Source organism: Mycteria americana, chromosome 7 (genome assembly GCF_035582795.1).
Source record: "Mycteria americana isolate JAX WOST 10 ecotype Jacksonville Zoo and Gardens chromosome 7, USCA_MyAme_1.0, whole genome shotgun sequence".
NCBI lineage: Eukaryota > Metazoa > Chordata > Aves > Ciconiiformes > Ciconiidae > Mycteria > Mycteria americana.
The window spans coordinates 36,706,729-36,734,483 of NC_134371.1; the positions used below are offsets into that span (position 1 = coordinate 36,706,729).

Here is a 27,755-nt window from a genome sequence, read left to right on the forward strand (position 1 = left end):
TTTTTATCAAGCTTGATAATTTGCAGTGGGCTTTCCAGCTATGGCCAGGAAACAGGGAATCAGCTGCAGTTTCCTTTGGCCCTCTTGTGGCCCACAGTGAAGACCCTCATTTGCAGAAGGCAAAATGATCGTGTAATTGTGCTAAGAGCGCAGGTCTGTTATGCTGCTGTCTTTTTAGCAGAGAAGGAGAGGCTTAGACTGAGACTATGCCATTTCCTACAAAGTGATGTTGAAAAAATTATTCCAAAACCAAACATTGCCCAAAACCCAAAAGGAAAGTAGCAAATGTCAGCAAGCATGGTGAAGGCATGTCCGCCTCCCGTGCAGGTTGGAATTAGCAGATCAGGTGTGTGTAGAGGAAGGGGTGACACACTGAAACAAAACTGTAAACCCTTGGAAAAACTTATATGCAAAAGTGACACAGCTGCTGGATTGTTCATGGAGATTTGTGTCTTATACAACCCACAAAAGAAACCAGTCTCTGGCATTCCATGGATCAGACCTTCAATGCATTGCTTGGTGTTATAATGTACCAAAGTGAGTGGCAGGTGGGTGCACACCTACCTAGTGTAGCTTCCTATACCTTGTACAGGAGGCTTGCTAGACAGGAGCCAAAGGTTGTTCCAGCACCTTTGGTTTAAAAAAAGATAAACAGTCAGAAATCCCATGAAGCAAACCTGTATGTGCTGCACAGGAAGATTTAATTTAGGGTAATCAACCTGATTAATCCAAGTGTACACTTTGTGAAGGAGGGACATATATCCATTTAAATATGAAGCATAATAAATCATCTGTTTACCTAAAAAATCTGAAATTTTCTGCCAAAAGCAGGATGGCAAGCCTCCTTGTCCATTTATTCAGCTTTTGGTATAAATCAAACATTACGATTTGGAGAGAGGTCTTGAGCAGACTGCTGAAGGACAGGACAGGCATCCCTCCCAGTTGCCATGAGCCTTATTTAAGTCTGACCTGTATGTGAAGGGTATTTGAAGCCCATGCCAAAGTCTTGATTCAGCCATCACAATGTATTTAATAGAAGAAATTCATCTCTAGGAAGTTCAAAAACTTTTTGAACTATAGAAGCAAATCATGTGCTAAGTAGAAAATGATGTTAATAGCTGCTTCCATAAGCCTGTTGATCAAAAACAGACTGAAGGAATGGGGAAGGATGTTGATGTCCGTGTGGATTGATGCAGGATTTGAGCACCTCTCTCTTTTTGGATGTCAAAATCAAGGCAACTTGAAAACTTGAATCCTAATTTAACTTTACTTCTAGATGTATGATACTTCACCAGTCTGCTACCTTGGCCACAATGAATTTTTTGGGGCCAGTATTAGGGTTCGTCTACTGTTTCTCTCATTCCTTTTGAGATAAGTATTTTAATTATGTGGGGTGGATGCTTTCCTTAGGGAATGGCTGCAGCGTGCTTGCTTGGTTTCATGGTACGTAATTGCTGTGCCGCTGGAGGGACCATGGGTATTTCATTAGCACAGCAGTTCCTTTGCCAGTTCAACTGTCCTCATATTATCGGGTTTCCTCAGAAGCTGCAGAAGAAAGGCCTCCATGTTGTTGTACGTAGTTCACTGTTCTCTACCAGAGCTTTGATCCCTTCCTCCTGCTCTTCAGTTTCAACAGCTTTTTAGCTGAGAGCAGGAGGGCCCAGCAGCAAGCTGCTTTCAAATGATGTCCCAGCAAACACAAGGGAAGCAGTGGGGAGGAAGAGTGCCCGGAACAAAACTGAGGCCGTATTTGCTGTGAAACACACCCGAGATCTGTGACAAAAGAAGCTTCTGTAGAAGACTTTGGAGATTGGGCTTTTGGGCCTTGATGTGTTTGTGGTAATCCCATGGGAGCTGTGGCCGAGTAGTGGTGGCAAATCATAAACTGAAGCAACCCAGTGAGAAGCAGCACTGGGATTTGTTGGAGGAAGAAGTTCTGTTTGAAGTGAATGAAGAAGAAAGGCCCCCATCTGAATTTATCACCAACTTCCCTTACGCTTGGAAAAAACATGAAGCTGCTCAGCACATCTCGTACCAGAATGAGGGTGTCTAAAGCTCATACCACACCGAGATACAAGGGAGTTACCAATGTAAACAAACATACAAAAACAATGTGTTGGTAAGAGTATAAAATACTATGTGGTAATTTTGAGCAAGAGCTTGTGGTTTGTTAGCTATTAATCTTGCTACATGGTTTTTCCTTAGCGTGCCTTAAATATTTAGGCAGCAGGAAGTGTGGTCAACTGAAAAGTTGCTGTGCTCTTTCTGTAACACTTGGCATTGGCAGGTGTTACTTTCGTGTATATAAACTGCAATCAGACTTGCCTTGGAGGGTGCTCTGACAGCCAGGTCTTGCGGGGTGTTGGGGCTGAACAGCGTAGGTGAACACTGGCTGCGTTTTTATTGTTATTGTCTGCAAAAGAACATTTTTTAAAAATAAAATCCAGCCCCTCTGATAGTGGAGGTGTCTGGAGTTCTGTTGGAAGGGACACGCGATTTTCAGAGAGACTGAAGCAAAAATAAATTTAAAGCTGAATTTGAAGATGCTATACGAAACGTCAGGTTGAGTTTCTGTGACCATTACACATACTAGTGTAGGCTGAATCGATGCCAGAGATGTGAGTGTGTGCAGCCTTGGGAGGATGTGAAAGCCGTATTTCAGATGGGGCCCATCTCCCTATTCATAGTTTTAACTTCTTTTGGATGATGGGAATGGAGACATCTGTAAAAAGTAATAAGGCCCCTTTCCTTCCAGAATAAGGCTATGAGTTTTCCAGCTGTTGGCTAAGACAGGTTTTCCTGTTAAAATAGCTTTTGTCTGATGTAAGTCTAAAACAATATGGTTATGGTAACTGAAAATATTTCTTTGTCAGTTCTGTCCCCTGTTAGTTTTAGTTGTAAGTCCAAGTATTTCTGTTCATTGTTGCTTCTCATAGCAGCTGTTTGATTTTTTAAAACCTTGTGGAGTCTTCCAGTGAAGTGCATGCTGCTGATAAAATGCAGTATTGCTTATATTCTGTATTTTCTTTACCATATTGTGTGGCTAATTTTCTTTTACCTTCATAGTGGATTCTCACAATTACAGAACAAGCTTTTGCTTTCCTTCAGAAGTCCTGTCATCTTGAATAATGCAAAAACAAGCCCATAACATTGATTCATGTGGTTCTTGGTTGCAACCACAATAATATGGACTGTGCCATGTATTTGTCAGCTGATGCCATTCTATATTCATAAAACATGCCTTGGGATCTTTTTTTAGATCTGTAGAATTTAAAGATTAGCTTATTAGGCATCTCTCTGATGTGTAATTATTCCGGACTGAATAATATGTTAACCAGAAGATATGCAATTTATATACAGTAGACAAGCAAAGAAGAGTGTATGTTTAAAAAATTAGTTTTCCAGAGCAGTTTTGCAAAAAAAGTAGTTCTAATGCATTTAAAAGACTTTTATTTAAATAACGTGTGCTGGCTAGTGAAGCAGTTTTACTTTCATATCTTAGGTGTTTCTTTACTATAATTCTATGTTTTCTTTCAATTTCAAGATACAGTATTTTACAAATTAGAGGAACCCTAGAAAATTAAGAGTTTAAAAAGCATGTTAGGGTATCTGCTCAATCTTGAAGCCAGGGCTGCATTATCTCCTCTGACTTTCTTTGCATTGCTCTGCACTAGTCGTTCTTGAATGAGATAAGATCTGATGCTTTCATTTTTTTTCTCGCAGAAGGTTCTTCTGAAGCACACCAAGCAGATATTTTTAGTACATCCAAGCAAAAATGGTAATTTTTAGAATTTCAGTTGGCATTTAGACTTTCAGCTTGGCTTCAGAGGTGCTGAGCACCCACCTGGCGCTGGTGGTTGGTATCCAGCAGTTCTGGAAACACAAGAAGTTGCCTTACACCGGTGGCAGCAAAAGTAATTTTCAAAAATGCCTTTGAATCTTCAACCATGTATACTATCCTCTTAGTGACAGAGGTACTTCTAAAAGTGAAATAATTACAATACAAGGACCTGACCTCGTTACTGATTCAAAAGAGGTTGTAAGAAGACTATCATGTCCTAGACTATGGTTTTTGTTGCTGTTAGCTAAGGCACATGTCCCTCAGAGGGACATTGCTGCAAGCAAAATAGGAAACGAGTATGTTAAATCTGAGGCCTGTGTTTTGTTGTCTTGACCTCTGAATTTCTGAAAAGGTGTGACTCAACTTAAACCCAAACTTTTGGAGCCAGAAGGTTCAACCTGACTGGCTCGTTTTCGAAGGTTTGGTGCATCTTTGCTAGTCAAGCTCGGTGTAAAGCATAGAGCATGAGATGCACTTTTTCAATACTGTCTCTCCTAGTGGCCGTGGTTTTGCATTGGAAATTATAAGGAATCTGCGAATCATATTGGCAGTCTTTGTGGATACAGTTTTCCAAAATTCCTGGCCTGTTCTTATTCAATCATCCTTTTCACTGATCTGCTTTTTAGTTAACCAAGAGCCCGTCTGTCTGTATGAAGCTGCTGGTTTTATGCAAAACCTATGGTGAAACTGTTGGTGAAATAATTGCTCAGCGATGCTTGAAAGGGTAAATAGCAAAGAAGTAATGTCCCAGGGTACAAAGAAGTTTTGCTACTGCATGAGTAGCATCTCATTGGAAGAGATGATTGCACTGTACAGTAGAGAAATGAAGAGGTCTTTAGGAGTAACAGTAAGGGATAGAAAAGCCTCCGAAAGGGTATTTTGGATTCTAGGGCTCTTGGGGGTGTTTTGAAGCCATGGTGGATGCTGTTAGGGAAAATACTTTGTAGAAATTCAGTGCTTATCCTGCACTTCATCAGCCTGGTGAATCCCATCAGCCTAAATGAAGATAGAAAATGGATTTTATGTGGCTTTCCCTGCATTTGTTTCTCAGAAAGACACAGGCTGACTTTAAGCCACCATCAAAGAATGCAAACATGGCTTGAAATTTAGTTGTAGTCAGTAAATGCAGGCAGCCTTTGGAGTAATTCAGATTTGGATGAGATTCAAAATGAGCATTACTCTGTTAGAGGCAGTTTGTGGATATTGGACACTTACATGGGCTCATGGCAAATTTTTGCAGAGCAGCCCTGCAGAGGCTGAAGCAAAAACTAGACCATCTCATAGACTCTCCTTTATCTTCTGCAGTCGCTTCACTGAGGAGTTTGGGGAAAGACACAAAGAAAAATACATTGTATAATTTTGAAATTTCAAAGCAATACCATGTAGTCATGGTTGTTTATTATTATCCAAAATCTGCTCTTTCTTATGAAGACCTGCACTAACAGGAACATTTTGTAACCCCTTTTGCCACAGAGGGGTGTCTTTAGCATCCTTCTCCCCAGCTGTGAGTCTGTAAATGAGACTGCTGTCTGGCTGCTTCCCTAGTGAAATGAACTGTGATAGTGTGCTTAAAATGCAGTTGAGTAGATAGGAGCTAAATATGTTTAAAGTAGCATTACTAATATTACTTCTGCAATCAGAAAATGAAAATGTAATCTAGTATACATAAATTTGCCAGATAAAACTCTTATCACACAAAAGTTGTTTTATTTTATTCTTACTAGCTCTTGCATGTTGCATTCTTAGGGCTGTTTTTTTCTTAGTCTCCTAACTAAAACATTTTACAAAACAGAGGACCATATTCTTCTCCAAAAAGAGAGGAAGTATCAGCATCCACGTTGATAGGAGCTCAGACTGGATTGATGGGGAGAACTTTATGGAGACCCATGATGGAAGAACTGAGACTTACAAAACCAGAGGTCCGTAATTGATTGTACAAAGGCAAGAGTGCCGAAAGCAGACTGTTAAATGCACTAATTGAGGTATTGCCACCAAAGATTGCCATAGACCTAAAACCAGGCCTCTAACATACTCTGGTTACGCATTGCCACAAGTCTTGGCATACAGGCAAGTACTTTTGACGTGTCTGTACATGGAGGTCCTGCTGAAGACCTTGAGGGGTGCAGGGTTACTGCAAAGCAGCAGGAGAGCTCTCACCGAACTGTTTCCAAATAAATTCTTGGGAACAAATTTCCTCTTCTTAATAATAACCTGCCCGGCTGTTTTTCTGAGCCCAGAAGCTCACGTGGTCCTACTGTACAAACACAGCACTGGAAGAAGGTGGTTTTGATTTGTTTTTTTCCTTTCAAGTTGTGTTGTGTTGTCACAAGCCCTTCTGAACGTGAAAGATAAATGGAGAGGAAATGAGGCAACTTATCTTTTTTTTTTTTTTTTTAAAAAAAAAAGGAAGGAGCATTGAAACATTGAGGCGGAAGAGCTGAGTGGCTGAGGAGAATCAAACACACATTTAGTGAGAGAGACAATAGCTGACTGGTGCTTCTTCCCGGGAAGTCGTCTTAGAAATGGAAAAAAACAAACACCAGCGCTAACCCTATTGTCTTCTCAGTGATGCTTTCATGAGCGTTTGAGGAACTGAAACTCGTGCAGGTGGAAGAAGAATAATGTACAAAACTTGGCGGACAGTCAAGTGGCTGGACTGTAACCCCTCAGCTTGATTCCACTGTATATAAGCAGGCTTTAGTGAAACCAGCTCCACAGAGGAAGCAAGATGACTTTGAGACTCCATCTGCGGAGTTGTGTGCCACCAGCTTCCCATCACAGCAAGTCACACCATAGCTGTGCCTGTCTGGGAATCGCAGTCAAAAACTCAGTGGGGCTCTGGCATTTCTCTGAATTACAGCTAAAAATAGAAGTCTAATGGAATTAAGTCTGAATTTGCCAGCAGAAGGTATACTTTTATCAGTCAGGTCCCAACTTTAATTCAGGAGAATCAAAGGCATAAACTCTGCCAAGTAAGGAATGATTAATTAAGTTTAATGGGTCCTTTTAGCTTTGCAAAAAAAACCCCAAAATGTTTGGATCACTTTGTTTCCTTCTTTTACAGTGCTTTGGAAATACTGGGATCTTAATTATGGCCTTACTCAACTTTGGATGGGAGAAAAGAGGGAAAAGGAGGCCACTGGCAGGTCTCCCATGTTGAGAAGCCCCAGACAGCCAGAGGGCCATCTCCTGTCTTCTGTTTGCTTGTTCGTCTTTATTTTCTTTTCATGCCCTTTTGTCTCATTTTCTCTGCTTCTGCCCATGGATTTTCCCTGGACTAAATTTAGCAGGGGCTTTTGGAGCGGTCGCATTGGTTTCGCGAAGGAAGGGAAGACCTCCTTCACTCTGTTGCAGCCAATTCTGTTTCCTTTGCACCCATTTCACAGCTGGAAGAGAGCAAAAGGCTGCATCCTGTCGCAAACTGGGACTTTTGGGCAGTAGCAGCCGCTATAGTAGAGTCCGAGTAAAGCGCAAGTGAGAAATCAGACATACTCATTCAGACCAGGATTGTTTCGAAGGGTGAGAGGAGACTTGGTCAAGGTCCCCATTTTCAGCTCAGCATCAGTGCGTCTTCCTCCCCTCGTGTCAAACCAGACATTTCTGTAGCTTTGAAGAACCCCTGATCCAGGCAGCTGATGCTCTGGTACCGTGGTAATAAGCAATGTTCTTGGTGATTCTCAACTAACTTGAATTATAAAGCTTATCTGCCGCATTGTAGAGTTGTAGTTATCTGTAATATTCACAGAAAAAGAGACTGTTTTTACACAGGGTTTGGTGAGCAGATTCGTGTAATAATTATATGCTTTTTTTCTAGGCTCCTAACCTTAATTGATGCTTTTTTGCAGCTGTGGGAAGGAACCTCCTTCCACACAGGATGAGGCACCAATGCTTCCTTGTGTCTCTTCTGCAGAATTAAAAATTCAGTGAACAGTGTGGTTTTGCTGGCTGGGAGATGATATCTTCCATAGAGAGGTAGAGAAGGGTTTGTTTGTAAAAGGGGAGACTTTTATTTGTGTGAGTATAGACCCTTTAACGGTTGGAAATATTTCTTGCAAAGTGTGAAGGCAATCATTTTTTAATCCATTTATTTCTAAAGATTTAGCAAATGTGCTTAAGGATGTTATCTTATTTTTCTGAATGTGAGAACAGACTATCAGCAAGGAGAATTTGCCTAGTTTGGCTTAGCTAAGGCATAGAAAGATTAACCATATATTAGAAAAAATAATTTGGAAATGCCAGAACTAAGAAACATTTGTCTACTGATTCATTTTCCCAGCTTAAAACCACTAGTCCACACTGGTTGCTGTTCTGCAGCTGCTGGGTGTACACATGGATGGATGATATGATGGAGATGTTTTTTCAGAATGTTTAGCACATATGCAAAACAGGTTACTCAAATGTCATAGTGAATAATTCTGGCTTTACCAGGGCAAGCACGCAGACTGTCTGCTGGAAGCATGACATTGCACCCTATGGCGTAGTGCTGTGAAACAACATTTTTGTCTTGTAGGTTGTGTTGGTCCTGAACAATTCCTACTGTAGTGTCTTTATGGCCAATGCAATCCATGTGGCATCAGAAAGTGATCCCATTGTATCACCATGCTTTGTAACAGATATATGATATATTAAAGAGATTTTGAAATGATGCTTCACTCAAACTTCTAGGTTTCATAAAGTGGGTTCTCCCATCCTCTCCCCAATAATGTTTTGCTGTGACAACAGTTAAATTTCCTTGCATTCATCTGGCAGTATTATAGCACTAAATCAATGAGAACCTGAAGCAAATGACTAAAAATGCACTACCAATGAAATATTTTCCCATTTTTGTTGTCCAAGCTTAATATAAAGGGGGTGTGTGTGTGTAAAAAAAATTCCTTGGGATGTGAACTGCATTTTACATATTTCTCTTCCTGTAATATAAAGTTGTATTAGAAGCTTAATTATATATATATTTTTAAATTTGTTTGTCCTTTTTAAAAAAGGGGGAAGAGCAATAAAATTGATTCTTGGTTTTCACAAAGAATTGTCTCTTTGTCCATCTGAAGACATATGTTGTCAGCTACATCTAATAGCAAAGGAGACAGAAGTATTTATTCCTATGTGAAATACACATCTGTTATTTTTCCCCCTCTGCTTAGTAAAATTTTCAGCACAAATAGCACTGTGTATTTGACTTAAAAGAACTTCCTGGGATGCTGTAGCAGAGATCCAATTTTAAAAATATATATTTACCAAGAAAGCAATGTGTCAAAAGACCACAAGAGGAGGTTGCCTGGGAGATCGCAAGAGCAAAAGGCTTTTGCAAGCTCATAAGCTGGAAATGGGAAGGAGACCGTGTCCGGGACCTCTAATGTACCCTTCCCAGGGAAAAGATGTGTGCGTTCCTTGCAGTCCCCCTCCAAATGTCTTTCCATGGCTGCTGCTACACAGAGGACCAAGGCAAGGCGGTGTTGGCACAAGCTGAGAAAAAGAGATGAAATTGGAAAATCGTCCCAACTGGTATACCTGTGACATGTATGGCCTTAGGCTACAGATCAGCGCCTCAGAAATCTGAGTGGTGCTAGTTGTCTGGGTTAAAATCCGTGTATTTACCCAGTTGATCTTATGGGGTTCAAAATGGCAAGGAGGAGCTCTGAGGCTGAAATGATTTCCTGCTATAAAGTACGAGATGTGGTGGTGGTGATGGAAAGCCGTTAAAATAAACGCCTGTACTTTGAGGCCCCTGTTTAATTTAGTTCCGAGATGAATCTTGGTTTTAACCTTTTTTGCACATAGGCTAGCTGAAATAGTTTCCTTTGCAATTCATGACATTTACTCATTTTCAGTGTATGTGGGAGCCAAAAGAGAATCAAACACCTTACAATTCGGTGAGAAAATCATCGCGTTATCAACACGTAACCCGTCTCCATGTTGTGGGGTTTGTGTGTTCGTTGAAGAGAAATGGAATAAAACATTACCACTGGATAATGGCCTTCTACTACGGTGCTTAAAAGTGATGCCTTCATGGGAAACCCAGTACTCTGAGAAGTCCATCTGGGTTGACTTACACTAGACTGGTAGTAAAAGGAGTTACAAGGTAAAGGGAACTTTAAGACTAACGTAAGGTAAACTCAGCATAAATAAGGCTCCGCAGGGAAAGATGTGTGTGTGTACTTATACCTATGTACAGTATCATATACGCCTTTGAGTAATTTTGTAATAGACCTGTCTAGTATGGCATAATTCTGGCAAAATAATTAAGAAAAAATAAATGAGTAAAAATATCTCCTGAATCTATATGAGCACACTCCAGGCATTGCACAGAATTAATCTTGTGCAGGTGTGTGTGTCCGCATAAAAATATATATGTATGTTTGGAAAAAACATCAACTAGTATCACGAAGATAGTTAATTTCTGTTATCTGTATCTCTGACATGAGAATAGTTTTCATTATTTTATCTTGTGGATGGTCAGGCAGTGAAGCAACTGGCTGCAACGCCTGTCACCCGAAAGGGAGGGAGGAGGGAATACATAATCGTGATTTAAAGGGTGATGCAGCATTGGCTGACATTTTTGGAAAGCTGTTTAAATGTTCCCAAGAAACATTCTTGTATGACCTACCGTGATGTGTAATGTGATGCTGAGATCCGGACTGAAGAAAGCTGCTCAAGATGTGCTTGGTGTCCATTTCCCCATTAGTGGCTCACCTTGTGGCTCATGGTGTTGAAAATAAAACCCCAAAACTTGAAAACCATTGACCTTCACCAAATTAACTTCATACAGAGCCCAGTTTAACTTCTTGTGGCCCCCAGGAACTAAATTGGGGTCATTTGTTTTATTAAATCCCTAGGTCTTCTGGTGCTGTGAAATAAGCTTATAAATAAAGGATTGTCAGACCTTATTCTTGTTGAATTTGACCATGAGTAATTGTTTCTAGGCAGAGCGTTGCTGCTTCTAACCCAATTGCCAATAAAGGATAAATTTCAGCAGCCTTAAGGACAAGCTTATCTGACACGGTGTTAATCAAACTCTTGGCTTGTCTTGGGCTTGCTTCTGCTTGATCAACCACAAGCTTTGTCCTTTATGTAATTTGTGATTATTGGGATTTTTTTAATCTGACAGAAGTGCAAAGGCAACTTGTGCAATCTTGTTTCTCCTCGTTATATAAACAATTTGGCAACGGGAGTGTTGCAGAGCTGGTGGCTGGTGGCCCCTGCTGTTTGGTACAGGAGTGTCTGATCTCACCGGTTGCAATTCAAGCATTTCAAGGTTAAAATTCAAATCCTTCCCGTTGTTTTCCCTATCTGCTGCCCCAGGCCTACATGTTTAGGAGAGCGATAGCACTGCCAATGGTTTCCTGATATTTACTGCCTCTCCCCTCTGCAGTGCTGGTGGAGCTGCTTGTGCAGGACACATGTCTAGATGGAGAGGTTGTCCATCCATTTCCCCCAGCATGAGAGATGACACATGTAGGGGAGAAGGTATGAAGAAGCTGGAGGGGGTGGTGTCCCAGGGCTGGCACATGTCTGTGAAGTGCACATGCTGAAGGAGTGGATGTGCCCGACAGTGGAAGAGTCTCAACAAAGCTTATATCCGTTGTCCCAATGAAATACATTGCGCACAGACAGCTACAAGTCACATCTTCGGATGTCTGTGTCTCTGCTACTTCTCCACTTCAAGTGTGCACGAGACATGTTACACCCCAGCCTGTTGCTTTGCAGTTGCGGATTGATGCTAGAGTATGTTTCCCTGGGCTTTTCCACCTTAACAGCAGCTGGTCTCAAATACCCTAGCAACATGTCATGCAGTCAGAGGAAATTGTGTGCTTCTTGCGAAGGACGTAGCATGGAAATAACGTGATAGCAATTGAGATATCCTCCAGAGTTTCAGGTTGTAGCAGACGCTTGCGCAGGTGTGGAAGATGCGCTGTTAGGATAATGATGGTTGACCACAGATCAAAGGTGTGATAGTCCTGCGTCTGCATTTCCCAAGAAGAATTTTCTTGATCCTGGTCTGGGAGGGAAGGGGAAAGGGGAAAGGAAACCTGGCTGTAGGAATGAGTCTCTGAGTTTGACGCAAGAGATGGGCTGTTTAAGTAGGATGAGTGCTCTGTGTGCTGCTCTGCATTTTTTAATAATGAGGCATTCAGAATTATTTTAAAATAGCAGGAGCCATAGTTAGATGACAAGCTACTCTTAAGAACACAAACCTTTTTTTTTAGAGTGTATGAGGTCTGTCTCACTCAGGTCTGTCTACTCCCTCTGAAATACGAGATGCTCATGAAGTTGCCTGAGAAGAACGTTATACGTATGTAAACCTATTGAAATATATGGGATAATTGTGCAGCTCAGTATAAAATTTAGCCTCATTTAGAGGAGCACTTGAGGAAGAGCTAAGTACTTGAGTAAAATTGTAGAAAGGGAGATCTGCAAGGCTGGAATGGAGCCTGTTATTTTTGGCTCCTCCTTTGCCGTGGATCAAGTTTACATGAACTTACAAACGTGTTTGTTTAGCTTGCCCTGAAAGAGAAGCTTTGCTTCTGGTGGAGCACAAATTTCACACCCACGGTCTCAGCTGGCAAGCTTGCTAAGAAATCTGATTTTTTCACAAGACAACATGAACTTTCCCACTCATCCTATAGAGAAGATGGGCTAAGCACCCAAGAAGTGCTTATATGCTGAGATTTAGGACAAGGATGATCTGAGGTGTGATGGGTATTATTCTCTCCCATGGATTAAGTTTTGGGTGACTAACTGGAGTTTTACCAGTGCGATTCAGTGTCTGCATTGCAGATGGATAATTTGGGCGTGTGTGCACCCCAGTGTAGTTACAGCATCATAAGTTTTTAATGAGAGTAGTCTCCATTAATACAAAACAAGGCTGAGAGTAAATAATTGGTTTCACTATTTTATCAGGTGCAAACCACACTTTTCAGTGTGTCTGCACAGGGAAGAGGGGTGGCTCCACTAGAGAGCTTCTTGGTTTGGCTCAGTGAGTGCAAACAAACCTGCAGGGACACGATTCAGCCAAATCAGAACATGGGATTTGTGCCTGTCATCCCTTTTTTAATAACATATTAAGTCATGACTCACGAATAATCAAAATACTGTTTCTATAAATAAAAATCAAACTGAGCTATGCTTTCAACAACAAAGAGAGTATTTTATATTGCCTCCCTGTACGTGTAGGATAAAGCCTGGGAACACTTGGATTTAAACAGTTTCTGGGTGGTACCATAAGTACTGCACAAGAAAGAAAACTGTAGGAAAGAGGGAATTGCTGGTAATTTCCGCTGCACTATTACGTGTCCCATAGCACTGGAAGGTGGTGGGCACTGTTAGAGAGCATATGCCAAAGAGAATTGCTTTTACAGGTTTTCTGGTTACCAGATGCATTTAATAACTGATAATGATGTTTGAAATGAATAGGTGAAGTCAGGAAGAGCAGCTTTTATGCACCGTATTGCAGCAGGAGCAGCAGAGGCTGGCTGGGGTATGATTGGTGATACCATGTGGGTATGATCAGCTGGTCTTTTTCTACTTACTTCTGACGGCTTTGCTTTGTGGCCTTGTGGAAGAAATACAAGGACAAAGTAATTCATTCCTGTTCTGTCTCAATACTTCACACTTGTTTGAAGTGCTGGGTGTACTGGCATTCAGCATGCACAATGCTTATTGTTTCTTTTAGGTTTTATTTTGTCTAGGGTTTGGTTTGATACAGCAAATCATCTACTTTTTTTTCAGTTCATGTCCTTCAGGGCACAAAGTATATTTTCCAAAGGGCTTAAATAGTTTAAGAAGATAAATCCCCCAGACCTCCAAACAGATTTGTATCACGATCACGGTATTTTTTGAAAACCCCATTCAAAAGCTGCTGAGTGCAAGCAATTGTGCTGTGAAGAGGAAGGGTTATGGTCATCTTGCTACTCTTGGAAGGGTCATCTTGCTATGAAACACCAATATTTAAGTAGAATAACAGCTTTTATGGCAAGTCCTTAGCTCTTGCTCTTCCTAACTTCCAAATGGCTGAAGTCCAGTGAGTGTGAGCGATGCCTCTCTTGTATGCCAGCCAAGAAGTTATTGTTTTCTGACCTTTTTTTCTGAATTTTCCTGACTGGCATCCGTACCGGTCACTTGGCAACACATTGTTGAGAGCAGAGGAGCATGGCAGGGCGAGCTAGCCGGGCTGCGCATGGCTGTCCCACCAGGCTGAAAGCCAGCTAGACCAGCAGAAATTCGTGGGAGAACTTGCCAAAGACTGCCCTTATTTTTTAACGTTGGATGTCAGTTTATTTCAATAAAAGCAGTGAAACCCAAAATAAAAAGTTGGGTATTTGAGGACATGCTGTGGGTCTGACGACTTGGAGTTTCATACAAGTGTCCAGCACAGGTGGTGCACAGTTAAAAAGGTCAAAGGCAGTGGACAGGCAGAAAGAAACAAGTCTGGGGAAGGATTCCAGATTTCCAGTGGGGCAACTGGCAGATGTTTCTTGTTTCTCAGTGCAATGACATTTGTTTTCAGTCTTAAAAGACGTATCATAACTTGATCCTAAACTTCTGTGATCAAGTGCAAGGGTGGTTCTGCAGAAGAGGAGAAGCATCATGAAGCATTTGAAAAGTTTATTCTTTAGCAGGATCTAACCCTCAACAAAGGGGGAACATCAGTGTGTGCAGACCCTTGCCACCTTAATTTGACAGAAATCCTTCCACCTCCATCACTGTCATCTTTTGCTGTCAGTAATTTTGGTTGCATGCAGGCTTCTACTGGAGATGATCACATTTTGTCTTCTCCTAGGATAAACATGAATCTAGCTGCTGGGTTTCAGATCACATTTATATGGGCTGGAGCTGTGTCGTTGCCAGACCAACTGAGTGGGAAAGTTGGCCTTGCTCCATGTAAACAGCTCTGACTAAGCAAGCCACACTAAATTTGGAAAAGAATTAGGGGAACTCATTTTTCCACTGCCCTGGAGTATTTTATCTCCAGTTGCCCCATGTTATCATTTCATGGGAAGAGTTTCTATTACTCATGACTGTTTCTAGCATGTTTGTTTTCAGATAGCATATTTTTATCTTCTGTAAACCAAAAGGGTTTAAAGATCCATCGGCGAACAATGGATCAAGGGTCTGTCCGCTTCTCTTCCCACCTGCAGGTAGCATTGCAATTCCTGTTGAGCCGAGCGGTGCAAGGCCAGGTCCTTGTGTAGTGCCACTCACAACCTCTTAAAAAAACTTTTTCTTCTAATTTTAAGAGGGGGTAGTATTTTTAGTATGGAGATCCTTTGCAACAAGTAGTACAAAGACTGGAATAAACAACCTGAAACATTTGCTCCTCGGTTCATGTTTTGGTTGATTGTAAATATATTCCGCATATAGAAATCACATTGATGTCATATTTCTCACTTATATATGTTATGAATTGAATAGTTCTTTTCTTTTTGGTCATCATACTTTAAGCTGATCTAAGAAATGTTGACACTGAAGAGTCACACTTCTGAGCCGATTTAGCCATAATTGAAAGACTTTGCCAAAATTACAGGTATTTCCTGTGATTGTTGGGGTTTTTTTCCCAACACCAGAATTTTGTTCTTTGTCCCGCTTCCTCTACAAATTTTTACTGCAGGATGCAGGCAGTAGTCAAGTGAGGTTCAGTGTCCCAGAGCCCTCTGTAACAGATTAAGAGGCCACTGCAAGCTGGAAAAGAAAAAGCCACGGTGGAAAATAGGGGCAAACCCTGGCAGTGGCCTGAGCAGGAAACTCCACTGGGGCTGGAGCCAACAACATCCTACTGCTGGCTGGGACCAGAAGAAAAAAAAAAAGCTATAAAGAAGGTTTTGGGAAGCTTTGTCCTTATTTGGAGAATAAGTTCATGCCTCCACCCAAAGCAGGCTAGTTTTTAAAAGGCTGTCAGATGGGCGGGGATTTTCTGCAGCACCAGTATCCTGCTATTATACGCAAGCACATCCTATAATCGGTAGGTCTCAAAAAATCTGGTCTCTTAAAACTGGAGGGCTGGAGTCCAAATTGTCACCTGGTGCTGTCCCACAAGTAAATCTGTGAAAAACTTACATACCTGAAAACTTAACCCAACCTCCTGACATCCCTCCAGCTTTGTGTAATGACTGCAAAGGCATCAGTCGGCCGAGCTGTCTCCTCCGTGCACCCAGGCAGGGCTTGAAGGGACCGCAGGTTTGTAACCCAGCGGTGGTGTGGGTTTGGAAAGGGGCAGGAGTGGGGCAGAAGGGCTCTCAGCTTAACTGAAGGCAGTGATCCCATTGATGCTTGAGAAGGAGAGCTGGTTACACGGGAGTAGCTGGAATGAAAGGTCATGTCAATACTGTCCCTAGACTTGAGAGATGCGTCAAATTCTGTGCATCAGACTGAAAATAAAATTGCAGAAGCAGAGGAGCTGAAGTATAGCTTTTTCTTTCGCGTTCACATCCATGCAACTACAGCGATGTAAATGTAATTATCAGGAAGTTAGGGAGTAATTAAATACTGCGGCTATCTGAATTGATGAAATTACCTCTAACAGCCTGGTAATGTCCCACATTAGGAGCAAATCGGCGCAGGACCTGAAATAAGCACCTTACAAAATCTTTTGCCATTACCCATCTCTGCGAACTCCTTAGCAAACTAGCTATTTTTCCGTGGCAGTCAAAGCCACACATATTTGGGTTTTTAAAGTAGAAATAAGGTAGCGGTAGCCAGAAGTGGTAGATCTTGGACCATAACATCTTCTATGCCAGAGCATCCCATGCACTTTCTCCCATAAAATCCTATCCACTGACTCTCATATGATCCACAGCTTTTCTCTTTCTTTAACTATATTTAAAATTATTTCAGATGAAAAAAGGCATGAACATTCTGGGAATTGCACTGACATTTAAACCCCTTTTTTTGTGAGAAATGGCAATAAAATCAGTAGTAATCCAGGAAGTTTTGCATGGTTACTTTAGAAGGACTATGCTTCTATGCTTGAAACAGCAAGTCTGTCAAGACCGCTCTCTGATTTCATCATAGCTGCTGCAGACTTGCAGCCCATTGTATAAAATATAGAAACATCATGAAAACTCCCAGTGAATCCCTTTTGGTGGTAGTGCTGGTGGGTGGCTGAGAGGAGTTTGTCAATCAGGGAACATCATCATAGGATGCAGGTGATTCAGCTTTTCCAGGATTTCCACGGTGCTTCTTGCTGGTTCCCCTGTTTGGCCCTTCAGGAGTGATGAATGCTAGTCCTGGTTTAGGAGACCATGTGTATAAAGGCTTCAAGAAATCTCAGTTTAAGAACTACCATTTTTTTTGTCTTACACAGAAAATTTGACACCCCCCCCCCAGCAGAACACAATAAAATTTTGAAAGCATCAAAATTGCTTGAAGTGTGAAATTATGTTTCTCTGTTGTATGCTCAGAAAAAACCCTTTCTCATGGGGCTCCTTAATACAAGGAAGAAAAGGATCTCTCCACTATCCAGGATGGACTCGATGCTATCTAGATCATAGTCCAGGTTTTGGTTTTCGCATTGCCGCAGACTCTTTGCGTCGCATGCCTGCACATGGCTTTAACTTTTAGCTTCACTTCCCTGTCTGTAAAGCATTATTATTTCTTTGATAGGGTTAATGAGTTAATTGCTTGTAAATTGCTTTAAGATTCCCAGAAATTAGACTGTCAGTATGTTTATTGCTGTTATTGCTACTGATGAGATCTTGATCATAGCAAGACAATACAAGATTAGTGTTTATTGCAGCATGACTGAGTATCTGTTTACATTAAAACAAAGAAGAGACTGCAGTGCCCAAGCCTAGAAAACATCCTTTGTAGGAGCTTTGACTCAGCTTTAAAATCTGATTATGTGATAAAACTAGCTAGTATCCATTACTATTGGGACACCATTACATAGTATCCATTACAAATGGGACACCACCATTAAAGACTAGCTAGTATCACTTGTGTATATGTTTCTTTGAAAACCTTATCAGCTCTTGAACACCCACGGCTCTGTGGCGCTATGTCCTAGGGAGAGGCAGATAGCGTCTTTTCTTAGAGAAATGGATTTGGGGTATGTTTTGCCCAATCTTGGAAGGAAAAACAATGTCCAAAACCCAGTGTTTTCTCTATATCATTAAGACCCGGACAAATTCCCTCTGTACTTGGTTATCACAACAGCTGAATGCCATCTCTGAGGGTTTCCTGATCCGCTGTGCAGCAAGTGGCCTTTGGTACGCTTGGGCAATATTTTGGGTTGCTGGTGATAACTGCGTCGGCTCTGCATTACAATTTCAGAGCTGATGTACATTAAATACAATTAAATCTCTATTTCTGCTTCAGGAAAAACAGAGGCTGTCATCAAAAACTTCAGCCCACACTACAGACGCCAGTACGCGGTGGCTTTCTGCAAGCACGTGCAGGATGAGCTGGAGCAGCACCGGGATTCCCAGTCCCGGTTCCTGAAAACCAAGGTAGGAGGGCACGTAAGCCCTTGCAGCTGCTATACAGCTCTGCTCTCCTGCATGAAATAATGAATGCATTAACTATTTAAATTGCACATTTAGTAGTCATAATGTATGAAAAACATGAGCTGGAAGTGTATCAGCTACCAACTGGGCTTGGTTTTCTTGCTTTTCCCAGTGTTGAATGCCCTCAAGTAAAGTTAATAGGTGGTACAGATACTCAAAGCTTCTAAAAATCAAGCCCAAAGTATTTTTAAAGTTATTTAAATGTGTCTATACATACAAGCACAGTAGAGAAATGTTCTTTCAGCTTCTTATATTGGATAGTTGAATACACAATAAATGTGTATCTAGGACATTTTACGTGTGTACTTTCCTATATATAACCCAAGTGCAGATGTTGGATTTGGTTCAATTGGGTTTTAGGTGGACAAGTTGCATTTGGGTGCAGGTTTAAAGTTTAGTTTTGAAAAATCATCTTTGTTTTGGTTGTGTTTGAGAAGAACCATGACACAAGTTTCTGGTACAAAGCATGGATTTCATCGAGGTAGAGTTGGACACCTGGACAAAACTAGTTGCTTCCTGCTGATTGCAAGGTTTTGCAAGAATCTTGGGTCAGAGATCGTACATTCAGGGCAGAAATGTATGTAGGAAACTTAATTAACCCTTTCAGCCATGGCTACATGGTTCCATAAAGAAGACGGCAATAATCCCCCCTGTGAAGTGAGCTACGGAGAGCTGGTTTGTATTAGAGGAGGAGACAAAGAGAGAGACAAAAGTCTCTTTATTAGAGGAAAATGCAGAGAACCAGCCTTCAATATTAAGAAGATACAAATCTAAATTTTTTGGTTGTGTTGGAAATCATGGGTTTCCAATGCTCTTGAAATGAGTAGGGTAAAGCAATGAGGTGGGATGTAAAAGGTGGGATAATAGAAGAGCCATGTCTTTCAGAAAGATGCGTATCAGTTACAAGAGCACAGGTGCAAAAGTGTTACAAAGAAATGGGAAATAATTTACTATTTTATAATAAAACTCTTTGCTGCCTCAATGAAATGTTTTCATTGATGTTATGTAGTGGAAAATGGGAGATAATGAACTACAAGTCATCTTGCATTCAGCAGGCCAACCAAAAGAACCAGCATGCAAACCATAAGAACGCCTCTGTCTCAGAAATCTGGAAGTATTTTTGGAAGGCAGAGCTCCTCTGCTGCCTCCTCACCTCAGGCTACAACAATTTGATTGCCTATGTAGTGTCTGCCCAAATCAGAGAGATGTTTGTGACTCCAAATTGCATTTGAAGACTCAGAAGCCCTCGTAGCAGTCTTGGAAATGTAGAAATAAAAGCTTCAAAATGGTCAGTAATCCAGAGTCATTTCAAATCTAGAAAATTGTCTTTGTAGCCCCCAGTGGAAGCTGGGACCGTCTTATACGAGGCAGAGCTGCTGCATTTTGCTGAGGATCTGAAGAAATGGAAGGACAGATATGTCGTTATCAAAAATGACTACACTGTGGATTGCTTTGAGACTAAAGAGGTAAATGCTTCTTCCTCTTATGTTCTTCTATGTTCCCAAAGAAACTGATATCAAGTGAACTAGCCAATGCTGCTGCCTTTCTTTTGGCAATACTAGATGAAACGTTGTCCTTGGCGAGGCATCTCCAGCCTTGCAGAGATGGCTGGAAGCTTCATGGGGATGGCTGAGGATACAACCAAGCGCGTTGCATTGGCCATACACGTTTGCAAGAATTAGCAAATCATTTTAACAGTGCTTTGAACGTTCCTTTGTGTATCACAGAACACTTCTTACCTGTGTGTCATTGTAATATGGCCCCGTGCTTCTGCAGTTGGGTTTTAAGTAGCAATTTTTGAGTGGCTTCAAGTTGTCTACAGTGAAGCTTTTTGTTTGGCAGCTGCTGTAGTCAAACTAGTCCTGGCTGACAAATCAGACAAATAGGGCTTAGAAGAAAATCCCATTCCTTTCCCCTCCCTTCTGTCCCTGACTCTCCATCATGGCTTGTAAGCACTGAGAGGATATTTTGAAATATATTTTTTACATTTAACCATGTTTTAGATTTGACATTTCCAGGGAACATAACCAAAATTCAGTCTGACAAAAAAAAAATTCCCTTTGGGGAATATTCCTGTGCATTAGCTTTGTAAATAAGTTGTGTGCTTTATGTTTTCCCTCTCCTGAAATCACTATTTAACTCCCTCTCTCTTGATTTTCCAGGCCTACCAGAAAGGAGCCAGCCCTAAATATCATGTTCTTCCTGCAGGAGGCAAAGTACTGACTTCAGAAGAAGATTACAGTTTGCTGTCTGATAAACATTTTCCAGATCCTGTTGGTAAGCCCTGCTCGAAGCTGAACTGCCAAACCCCAGGCTCTATTCCTTATGCAGACCTCTTCTGGGCAGGCTTTCAGGCTAGACTTTAAAATGGGGCAACAGAAGATGCATGCAGCCCTTTTTCTAAGTCAAAGCACAGCTCCACAGTGGATGTACACAGAAGATGCTATAAGCTGACGTTCAGGGAAATGCTGGCTCCCTTTTTTTTCCAGCATCCCGGCACAAAGCCGCTGGAAGCTGTGCAGAAGCAGGGCAGGAACCACACCACCATTGTTCCCGGGCTTTGTTAATATTCCTGGTTTATTTGTTTCCATTTTTAGATGCCAGCTGCCTGCGTTGACTCACAGTTGATAATAAGTCCCACAGAGAGGGCAGGAAGGTTGCTGCTGCTGAATTTGTTGTTTCTGGGATGGGAACCGCTGTGGTCCTGCCTGCCCCCACCCCACTCCACGAAGATGGAGAAAATTCAGTCTTTAAGGGAGCGGATCTCATGTTGCAGGGTCAGCTTGGGAAGATGGAATGCCACATAAGGAAAGGGATAAGGGCAACATGTAGACAAGGAATTTTTTTTTAGGTCCTGTCTCATACCACTTAAAGTTATGACTGTTGAGAGGTGTCCCCCTTACAGCCCTTTCCCAAGGCGTAGGGTGGCCAGAGGGTAGCACGTGGCAGCAGTCCCTGGAGGTGTCCTCCATGTGTCACCACAGCTCCGCAGGAGTTGGGGTTGAGTGACGTGGAGCAGCCCAAGGCTGCTTGCAGGCTTCCCATGGCTCTCCCTTCACAAAGAGTGGCTCAGTTAGTCTTTTATGGCCCTTCTCCCCTTCTGTGCGATGCTGAAGACCCTCCGAGATGAACCTCTTGTGGCTGGGCTCTCGATGCATGCCACTGAGACAAGATTGGGTTTGGTCATCCGTAAACAGTGTGTACAGCATCCCCTGTGCACAGTGACTCAGGGCAGGTAGAAGCTGGAGATACTTAATGCTTTCTTTGCTTCACCTTTAAGGGCTTGAAGTGGCAGTTCATAGGGCCATCTTGCAGTGGTGTTTGGAAACCCTGGAGACAGGGACACTGCTGCTGTTCCTACATGGTTTAATGCAGTTCGTTTCTATATGGAAGAGCATATGCTCCTATATGGTGTCTACGTGGAAGAGACCAGAGCTGCCCACTAACTTACTTATTTGCCATGAAAACCTTTTCCCTAGCAGCTATAGTCCAAGGAATTTCTTTGAAATTTTACCAAAAATGTGTAGTTTATGGCCACCTTGAATACAAAACAAGAGGACATCAAGTTGCTGTGGTATAATGTAAAGGCGTGGTTGGTGCCTGCTGAGTTTGTCCATCCCAGCTGTGTCCCCCTGCCCTCCATGCCCTGTTGCTTGGATCAAGAAGGAGACTTGATTTTTTCCTGTCTCATGCTTTCCTTCTAGCAAAAGTCTGTTCTCTCTGTCATAGCAGAGGAAAAGAGCCAAAACCCCAAGAAATCTGCATATTTCAAATGGAGATGTGTGTTTTGTATAGGGTCGAGTGAGAAGGAGGTCGCTCAAGCCTTTGTTCAGCTGCCAAAGGAGTTCCCAGTTTACCTGTGGCAGCCCTTCGCCCGACACAGCTACTATTGCTTCCCGGAACCAGAAGCTCAGAGGCAGTTCAGCGCTGTGCTGGGGGACTGCGTGAGACACTCAAACCATGGTGAGTGCAGAAAGGGCCTCTTCCTGTGCGTCATTCACCCTGGTGAAGATTTAAATAGCTATTATAGTACAAAAGCTGTAGAAAAATGCAAGTCACTTATGAAAGATGCTTGGCTTTCAGTGTCTTGAGGATTGCATTAACATACCTAACAACTTCCTCTTGCTTTGCTGGGAGCAAAGTTAGGTGGGATTTGAGCTGCAGTGCAGTAAGCTTGGGTAGAAAACATGGGAATGGCTTTGAAAGTGGCGTTCCCCTCTCTGTCAGCTCATCTAAATCCAGTATCATGATACAAAATCATACAAGATGCTTACTAAATATGGCATGGCAAACTCTCACCTGTGTTTGCAAGCTTGACAAATGCATCATAGATATAGTAGACCAGGTTTGTACAATGTGGAGGGAATGCAGTCTCCCAATACATTTCTGTAATGTTATACGTTTATCACCAATGGTCAAATGTTTGATGTTTTCTGTGGGTGTTTAGATGGCAGCTCAAGCCCCAGCCATGGTTAAACCTTGTACATGGGACATGAATGGTGTGTAAGACACAGTATTGATTGTTTGCACAAGGGTCAATTTTAAGTCTCGCTTTTTGAACATGTTAGACTAGAAATCTTTAAAAAAACCAAACTCGTGACTTGCTAGGATTATAAAACCAACCTTGCTCCCACAAAATTGGAAGAGCACTTATGAGTTGTGTCCTTCAGAAAAAGAAATGCTTTCCTGTTTTTCAGATTACTTTTCTCTTTTTCCATCAAGCTGACCTACTTCCCCTGCTGGTGTCCAGGCTGTTCCGTGCCTTTAGTGTTGCTTTCGAGTCCCATCTGCTCCTGTTGCCCTTGGTGGGAGATGGGAACACTCAGGAACTTCCCCAGCAATCTCAGATACTTGGGCCTGAAGCCCATGCTTGTAGATAAATGAATTGAGAGTGCAGTGTGTGAACAGTCACTGTTATTTACAGAAGTGATTCCCAATGTTTTTTTTTTAGCTGTCACTTTTGCCTCCTGGCCATCAGCTTCACCCCATTACCCTCAGACAGCTGTCTCACACTGTCCTTCCCGGATCCTTCTCAACTGCCATCTCTTTTCCCTTGTCTCCACTGCCAAAGACATTCCTGGTCTCCTTTAGGACTCCATTCCCATGATGAAAACACACATTACTGTATTTCTAGGCAGTTCCCTAAGATGCAGTTATTTGCATGGTGCTCAGTGGTGGTTGGTGGCAGGCGCCTTCTTCACAGGACGTGCAGGATTCTCGGTCCCAATGCTAGCCAGGTGGTGTACACTCCCCTGACATTTGATGATCCCCTTTCCAGCTCGTTTCCCAGCTCGTGCTGAAGGTGGTGAGATGCAGCGTGCCCTTCTAGCGCTGACAGCCTCGTACAAACCGGAGGAAGCAGCTCCAATGCAAATCTGTGTAGGTTTGGAGAGGCTGAGGGCTAAAACACCCTGGTAAGGAAATACCCAGTCACGGGGACTATAAAGGCTATTTCATGGCTAGATTAACAAGTTGGAGGCATCGATCTAGAAGGAACATGCCTTCAATTGGCATTTCCAAATAGCTTAAGTCTCAATAAATATTCCCTATATAGCTGCCAGAGGAACCCCAATTCCCATAGCGTGCCCGAGGGCAAATCCTGCCTCTGATTTTCGGTTCTGATTAGCCTGGTTTTAGCCACAGCGGTCATACAGTATGAAAGCACTCCGGACTTTGGGAAGCCACCCCTTTGCTCCTCACTGAGGTTTGGTAAGGAGATGGGGATACAATCAAGTTTTCCTGGCACTGTCAGTCCTCCATGACTTGAAGTCTGTTCATTAGGTTTGGGGGTTTTAATTTCTCTCTTCTGGAGCAAGTGTAACAGGCTTGACAAAGCTTTTGGCAGCCTTTTTTTTTCTTAAAGTTCAGCACATCACTCTAGGGGCCAATTCTGAATTGGCAGAAGCTGGGACTAGATGACCTAATAGGTCTTTTCCATCTCCAATGCCTGCAAGTCTGTGTTTTATTATATTTCATATGGCTCAGCCATTGCTCATTTATGCATCTGTTCCAGGATTTCTGCTTTTTCTGTGGTCAAGTTTTTATCTGACAGAAGATGCTTGGTGACACCGGAGTGCCTTCATCAAGGCCTATCCTTTCTGTCACATTATTTCTGCTCAACAGACTGATTGGTAGATAAAGACAGTCTGGATTAAGACCTACTGCTCCACTGGTAAAAATGAACAGGTTTTTACAGCTAGGGAAATGAGCGCCCGTATTTTCTGGATTTCTTGGAGTTATACCGTCTCCTAGAAACCTAGGTGCTGCAAGTGGAAAAATGATCACTGACAAGCACCCCAGTAACCTTCACTCTGCCCTTGGAGTGAACTTCTTCAGGGTTTTTTTCCAAGGACTTCATATTGATCTATGTTTTTTCTCACATGATTGAAAGATGTTACTTTATTAATACTTCTTAAGGCCTTATTTGCAAACAATTCTGCCTACAAAAAACACGTATCTGAACAATCCAACAAAGTTATAGACATGTGCAGCAATACTACAGGTAATAAGGCTCATAATATAAAAATTGACTGTGTGTTCTTTTATTTAAAAAAAATTGAAAAGAGAGAAGAAATGTGAAAAATCCTTCAAGTTCAATTGTGGGATATAATCTAGTGGGATAAGGAGCAGCAGCCAAGGCAGCACTTGCCCCACCTCTTCTAATGCCGAGTTAACTTTTGCCAGGGCAAATTTGGCAAGGACAGGAGAAAGACAGACGTAATGTCTGATCAGAAGTTGCCTTTCTGTCTTTTCTATAATCTACCACTTCTGGAAAGGAATATATCGCACTGCGCTTTAGCCAAAAACTTGGAGGAGTTTACAGTTAAAGTCTGTTTTCTCCCAGGAAGCAGAATTAAATACTGTCTCTTACTGAACAGAAAACTGGAGTGAATCAGCGTTTGGTCTTGTGATGGGAGCCACCCTGGCATTCAGCTATTTCCTCTCTTTAGAGTCCCTCTGTTATAAATAACCAGTCCAGCTTGTGTTTCTGGGTTTTCTGGTCAGAACTCATGGTCAGGAGAATAATTACAAAAGCATTCGGACTTAGTGATCACTGCTTGCAAATATGATTCAGATGTATGGATTGTGGGTTCTCCTCCCCCCCCTCCAAATTTTCCCGTTGTGTTTGTCCTTCCTTTGTATGAATTGATAAGGGTTTACAGTTCGAGAGGACAATGATTTTCTTCATTATCAGTAGAATATGTAGATGTTTTGCACCCTTCTTGAGTACAGTTTGAATAAAGTATATTTAAAACCTTTAAAATGAGCCTAAGCCAATGAGGACCTGACTGGTCATGGCTTTAAAAATATGCTAGCAGAACCGGACGCATACACTGAGAGTCTGTGAATTACCCTGACTCTGAAAATTGATTGACTGATTAATCTGCATACAGAAATCATCCCAGTTCAGTGATTCATCTGGGCAGTTCCCGCTTTGCTCTTTGCAAGTTGGCTTTCATGATGCCTCAGGATTTGGGGAGGAGATAAAATGTTTCTTCGGTTTTAGGCTGTGAGGTTGTGTGATTAAGGGCTAATTAATGGAAACACAAGTGCCCAGGGAGCAGCAATGAACCCCAACAAACTGATGGGTGCAGAGGGGACCCCGACCCAGCTGCCCTGGTGCTCAGAGCAGGGGGCTCAGCTCACGGTCCCACTGAAACCCACCCTGGTGGGCCACCAGTGGCTCTCCCTGACCGCCTCGCAATCTGCAGGGCTGTCATTGCCTAAGTTGGTATGGGACTCATTATGGGACGGAGGGGAAGAGCATTTGGGGATTGTGTAAAGCGTATTATGGGATGTTTTCCAGGAGGCTGTGGGAATGTGCGAGATTTATTATGGGATGTTTAGGGGAAGGACCAAAGGTGGGAAAAGGGAAGGATCAAAGTGGATTGTAGAGGAACAAGCATGGGATAACAAAGGGAAAAAGGGGATAAATGGAGTCAGTTGGGTGTGAACAGGAGGCTGGTCAGTACGCTTGTCCAGTCAAGCCCCACACTTGATCACCACAGTCTGTCCTGTCTTCTCATTAAACTCCACTTCTAACTATTTTCCAGGGTGAGGGTGCTCTCCAATGTGTGGTTTGGGTGTGCCAGCAAGTAGAGAAGGAGCCACGGGGTCATGAGGACTCCATACGTTTGAGGTGCCAGCACCTGGAGAGATGTGCGTGAGAGGTCCCAGTGCCAGCAATGGGAGAAGGGACCACAGAGCACAGGGTCCCATAGGTGCGGGGCCATCATCTGGCGAGACCAGGGTGCTTTCCTAATGAGCTTCCACCAGCCGTGCATGTACATAGGCTTCACTCACTAGCAAACTTCAAGCTGGACTATCTGGCAAGTAGGAGAGGAGGTGTGGGAGCCAGTGATCAGAGACGCCATAGGACTGGGACTGGTACTGGAGGGACCATATGTCCAAACCAGCTACCGAAGAGACATGGGGGTCTGAGAGTTACTGCTGGGGGGTAACATATGTCTGGACCTGCTGTCAGTGGGGGCAGGTGGGGAAGGATGTAATGAGAGCTGCAGCTATTGGGCTACCAGATTTCGCAAATCTAACATAAGCCATACTTACATTTGATTCCCTTTTCTGGCTGAGTTTGAGTCAAATATATTTCAAAATTGCTTTTCACCATTCACTGTGTGACCCTTCTGCTGTGAAAATTAATGACTGTGTAACTTTGCTCCCAGGAAAAAAAAGATGACTGTAAATTTGCATACTCAGTACAGAGGTGCTACTATCTAATCTTGCCCATTATCTCAAAACGGCTTTACAGAAGCTCCATCGAAAGCTTCCTTCCCTCCAAACTGTTCATTCTTTACCAACAGCTTTGTAATTAAGGACTTCAGTGGGCTGCATTAAAGAACATTGTGTGCAGCTCTGAAATGCCACAATTCATTTCTCATTGAATTTATTACCTAGGCATAGGGTATAAAGCATTATAATGGGCATATTTGCTGATTTCAAAGCTTTTTGGCTGTGATCAATGAATATGATAAATGAAAGGGTGAGTTAAATTAGTTAAATGACATAAATGTTCATATAGAACGATAACATTGAGGGGAGGGCTCTAAATGTAGAACAGGTCAGCCAAAAAATGTTCTTTGCAGAAGAACAACAAGCCAACAGATACAGAGTCAATAATAAAATATGGTGGTGTAGAGTAATACAACCTAGTGATGGCTCTTGATAAAGATAATTCCACATACAGAGAAGAACATACAGTTCTCTGGGTACAGGGCCACACAATTAAATTTTCAACATTTGCTTTGCTGGGCTGTTCCTTGCGCCGTAAGACATTTGCTGTATTTTCCCAGGGCAATTATGTAGCCTTCACTGTTTTAGTAAAACTGACAAATAAATGTTTCAAATGACAAATGTGTCAAGGCAAAAGATAACTCTTGTAAAAGATGCAGTTTCAAGGG

At 42.3% G+C, this 27,755-nt stretch overlaps 1 protein-coding gene and 1 long non-coding RNA gene across 2 annotated transcripts in view; both read left to right on the forward strand.

Moving 5' to 3' along the window:
• The window catches only part of NIBAN1 (niban apoptosis regulator 1), a 74,142-nt gene that overhangs the window by 12,378 nt on the left and 34,009 nt on the right, over window positions 1-27,755 (forward strand). The window contains exons 2-5 of the mRNA XM_075507835.1: window positions 18,149-18,279; window positions 19,671-19,802; window positions 20,499-20,613; window positions 22,132-22,299. Coding sequence (XP_075363950.1) covers window positions 18,149-18,279; window positions 19,671-19,802; window positions 20,499-20,613; window positions 22,132-22,299 — 546 coding nt within the window. The remainder of the gene's footprint in view (window positions 1-18,148; window positions 18,280-19,670; window positions 19,803-20,498; window positions 20,614-22,131; window positions 22,300-27,755) is intronic.
• LOC142412483 (uncharacterized) lies at window positions 9,511-11,303 on the forward strand. Its single transcript, XR_012776493.1, has 2 exons — window positions 9,511-9,917; window positions 11,208-11,303. It is a non-coding gene; the product is annotated as an uncharacterized LOC142412483 (long non-coding RNA).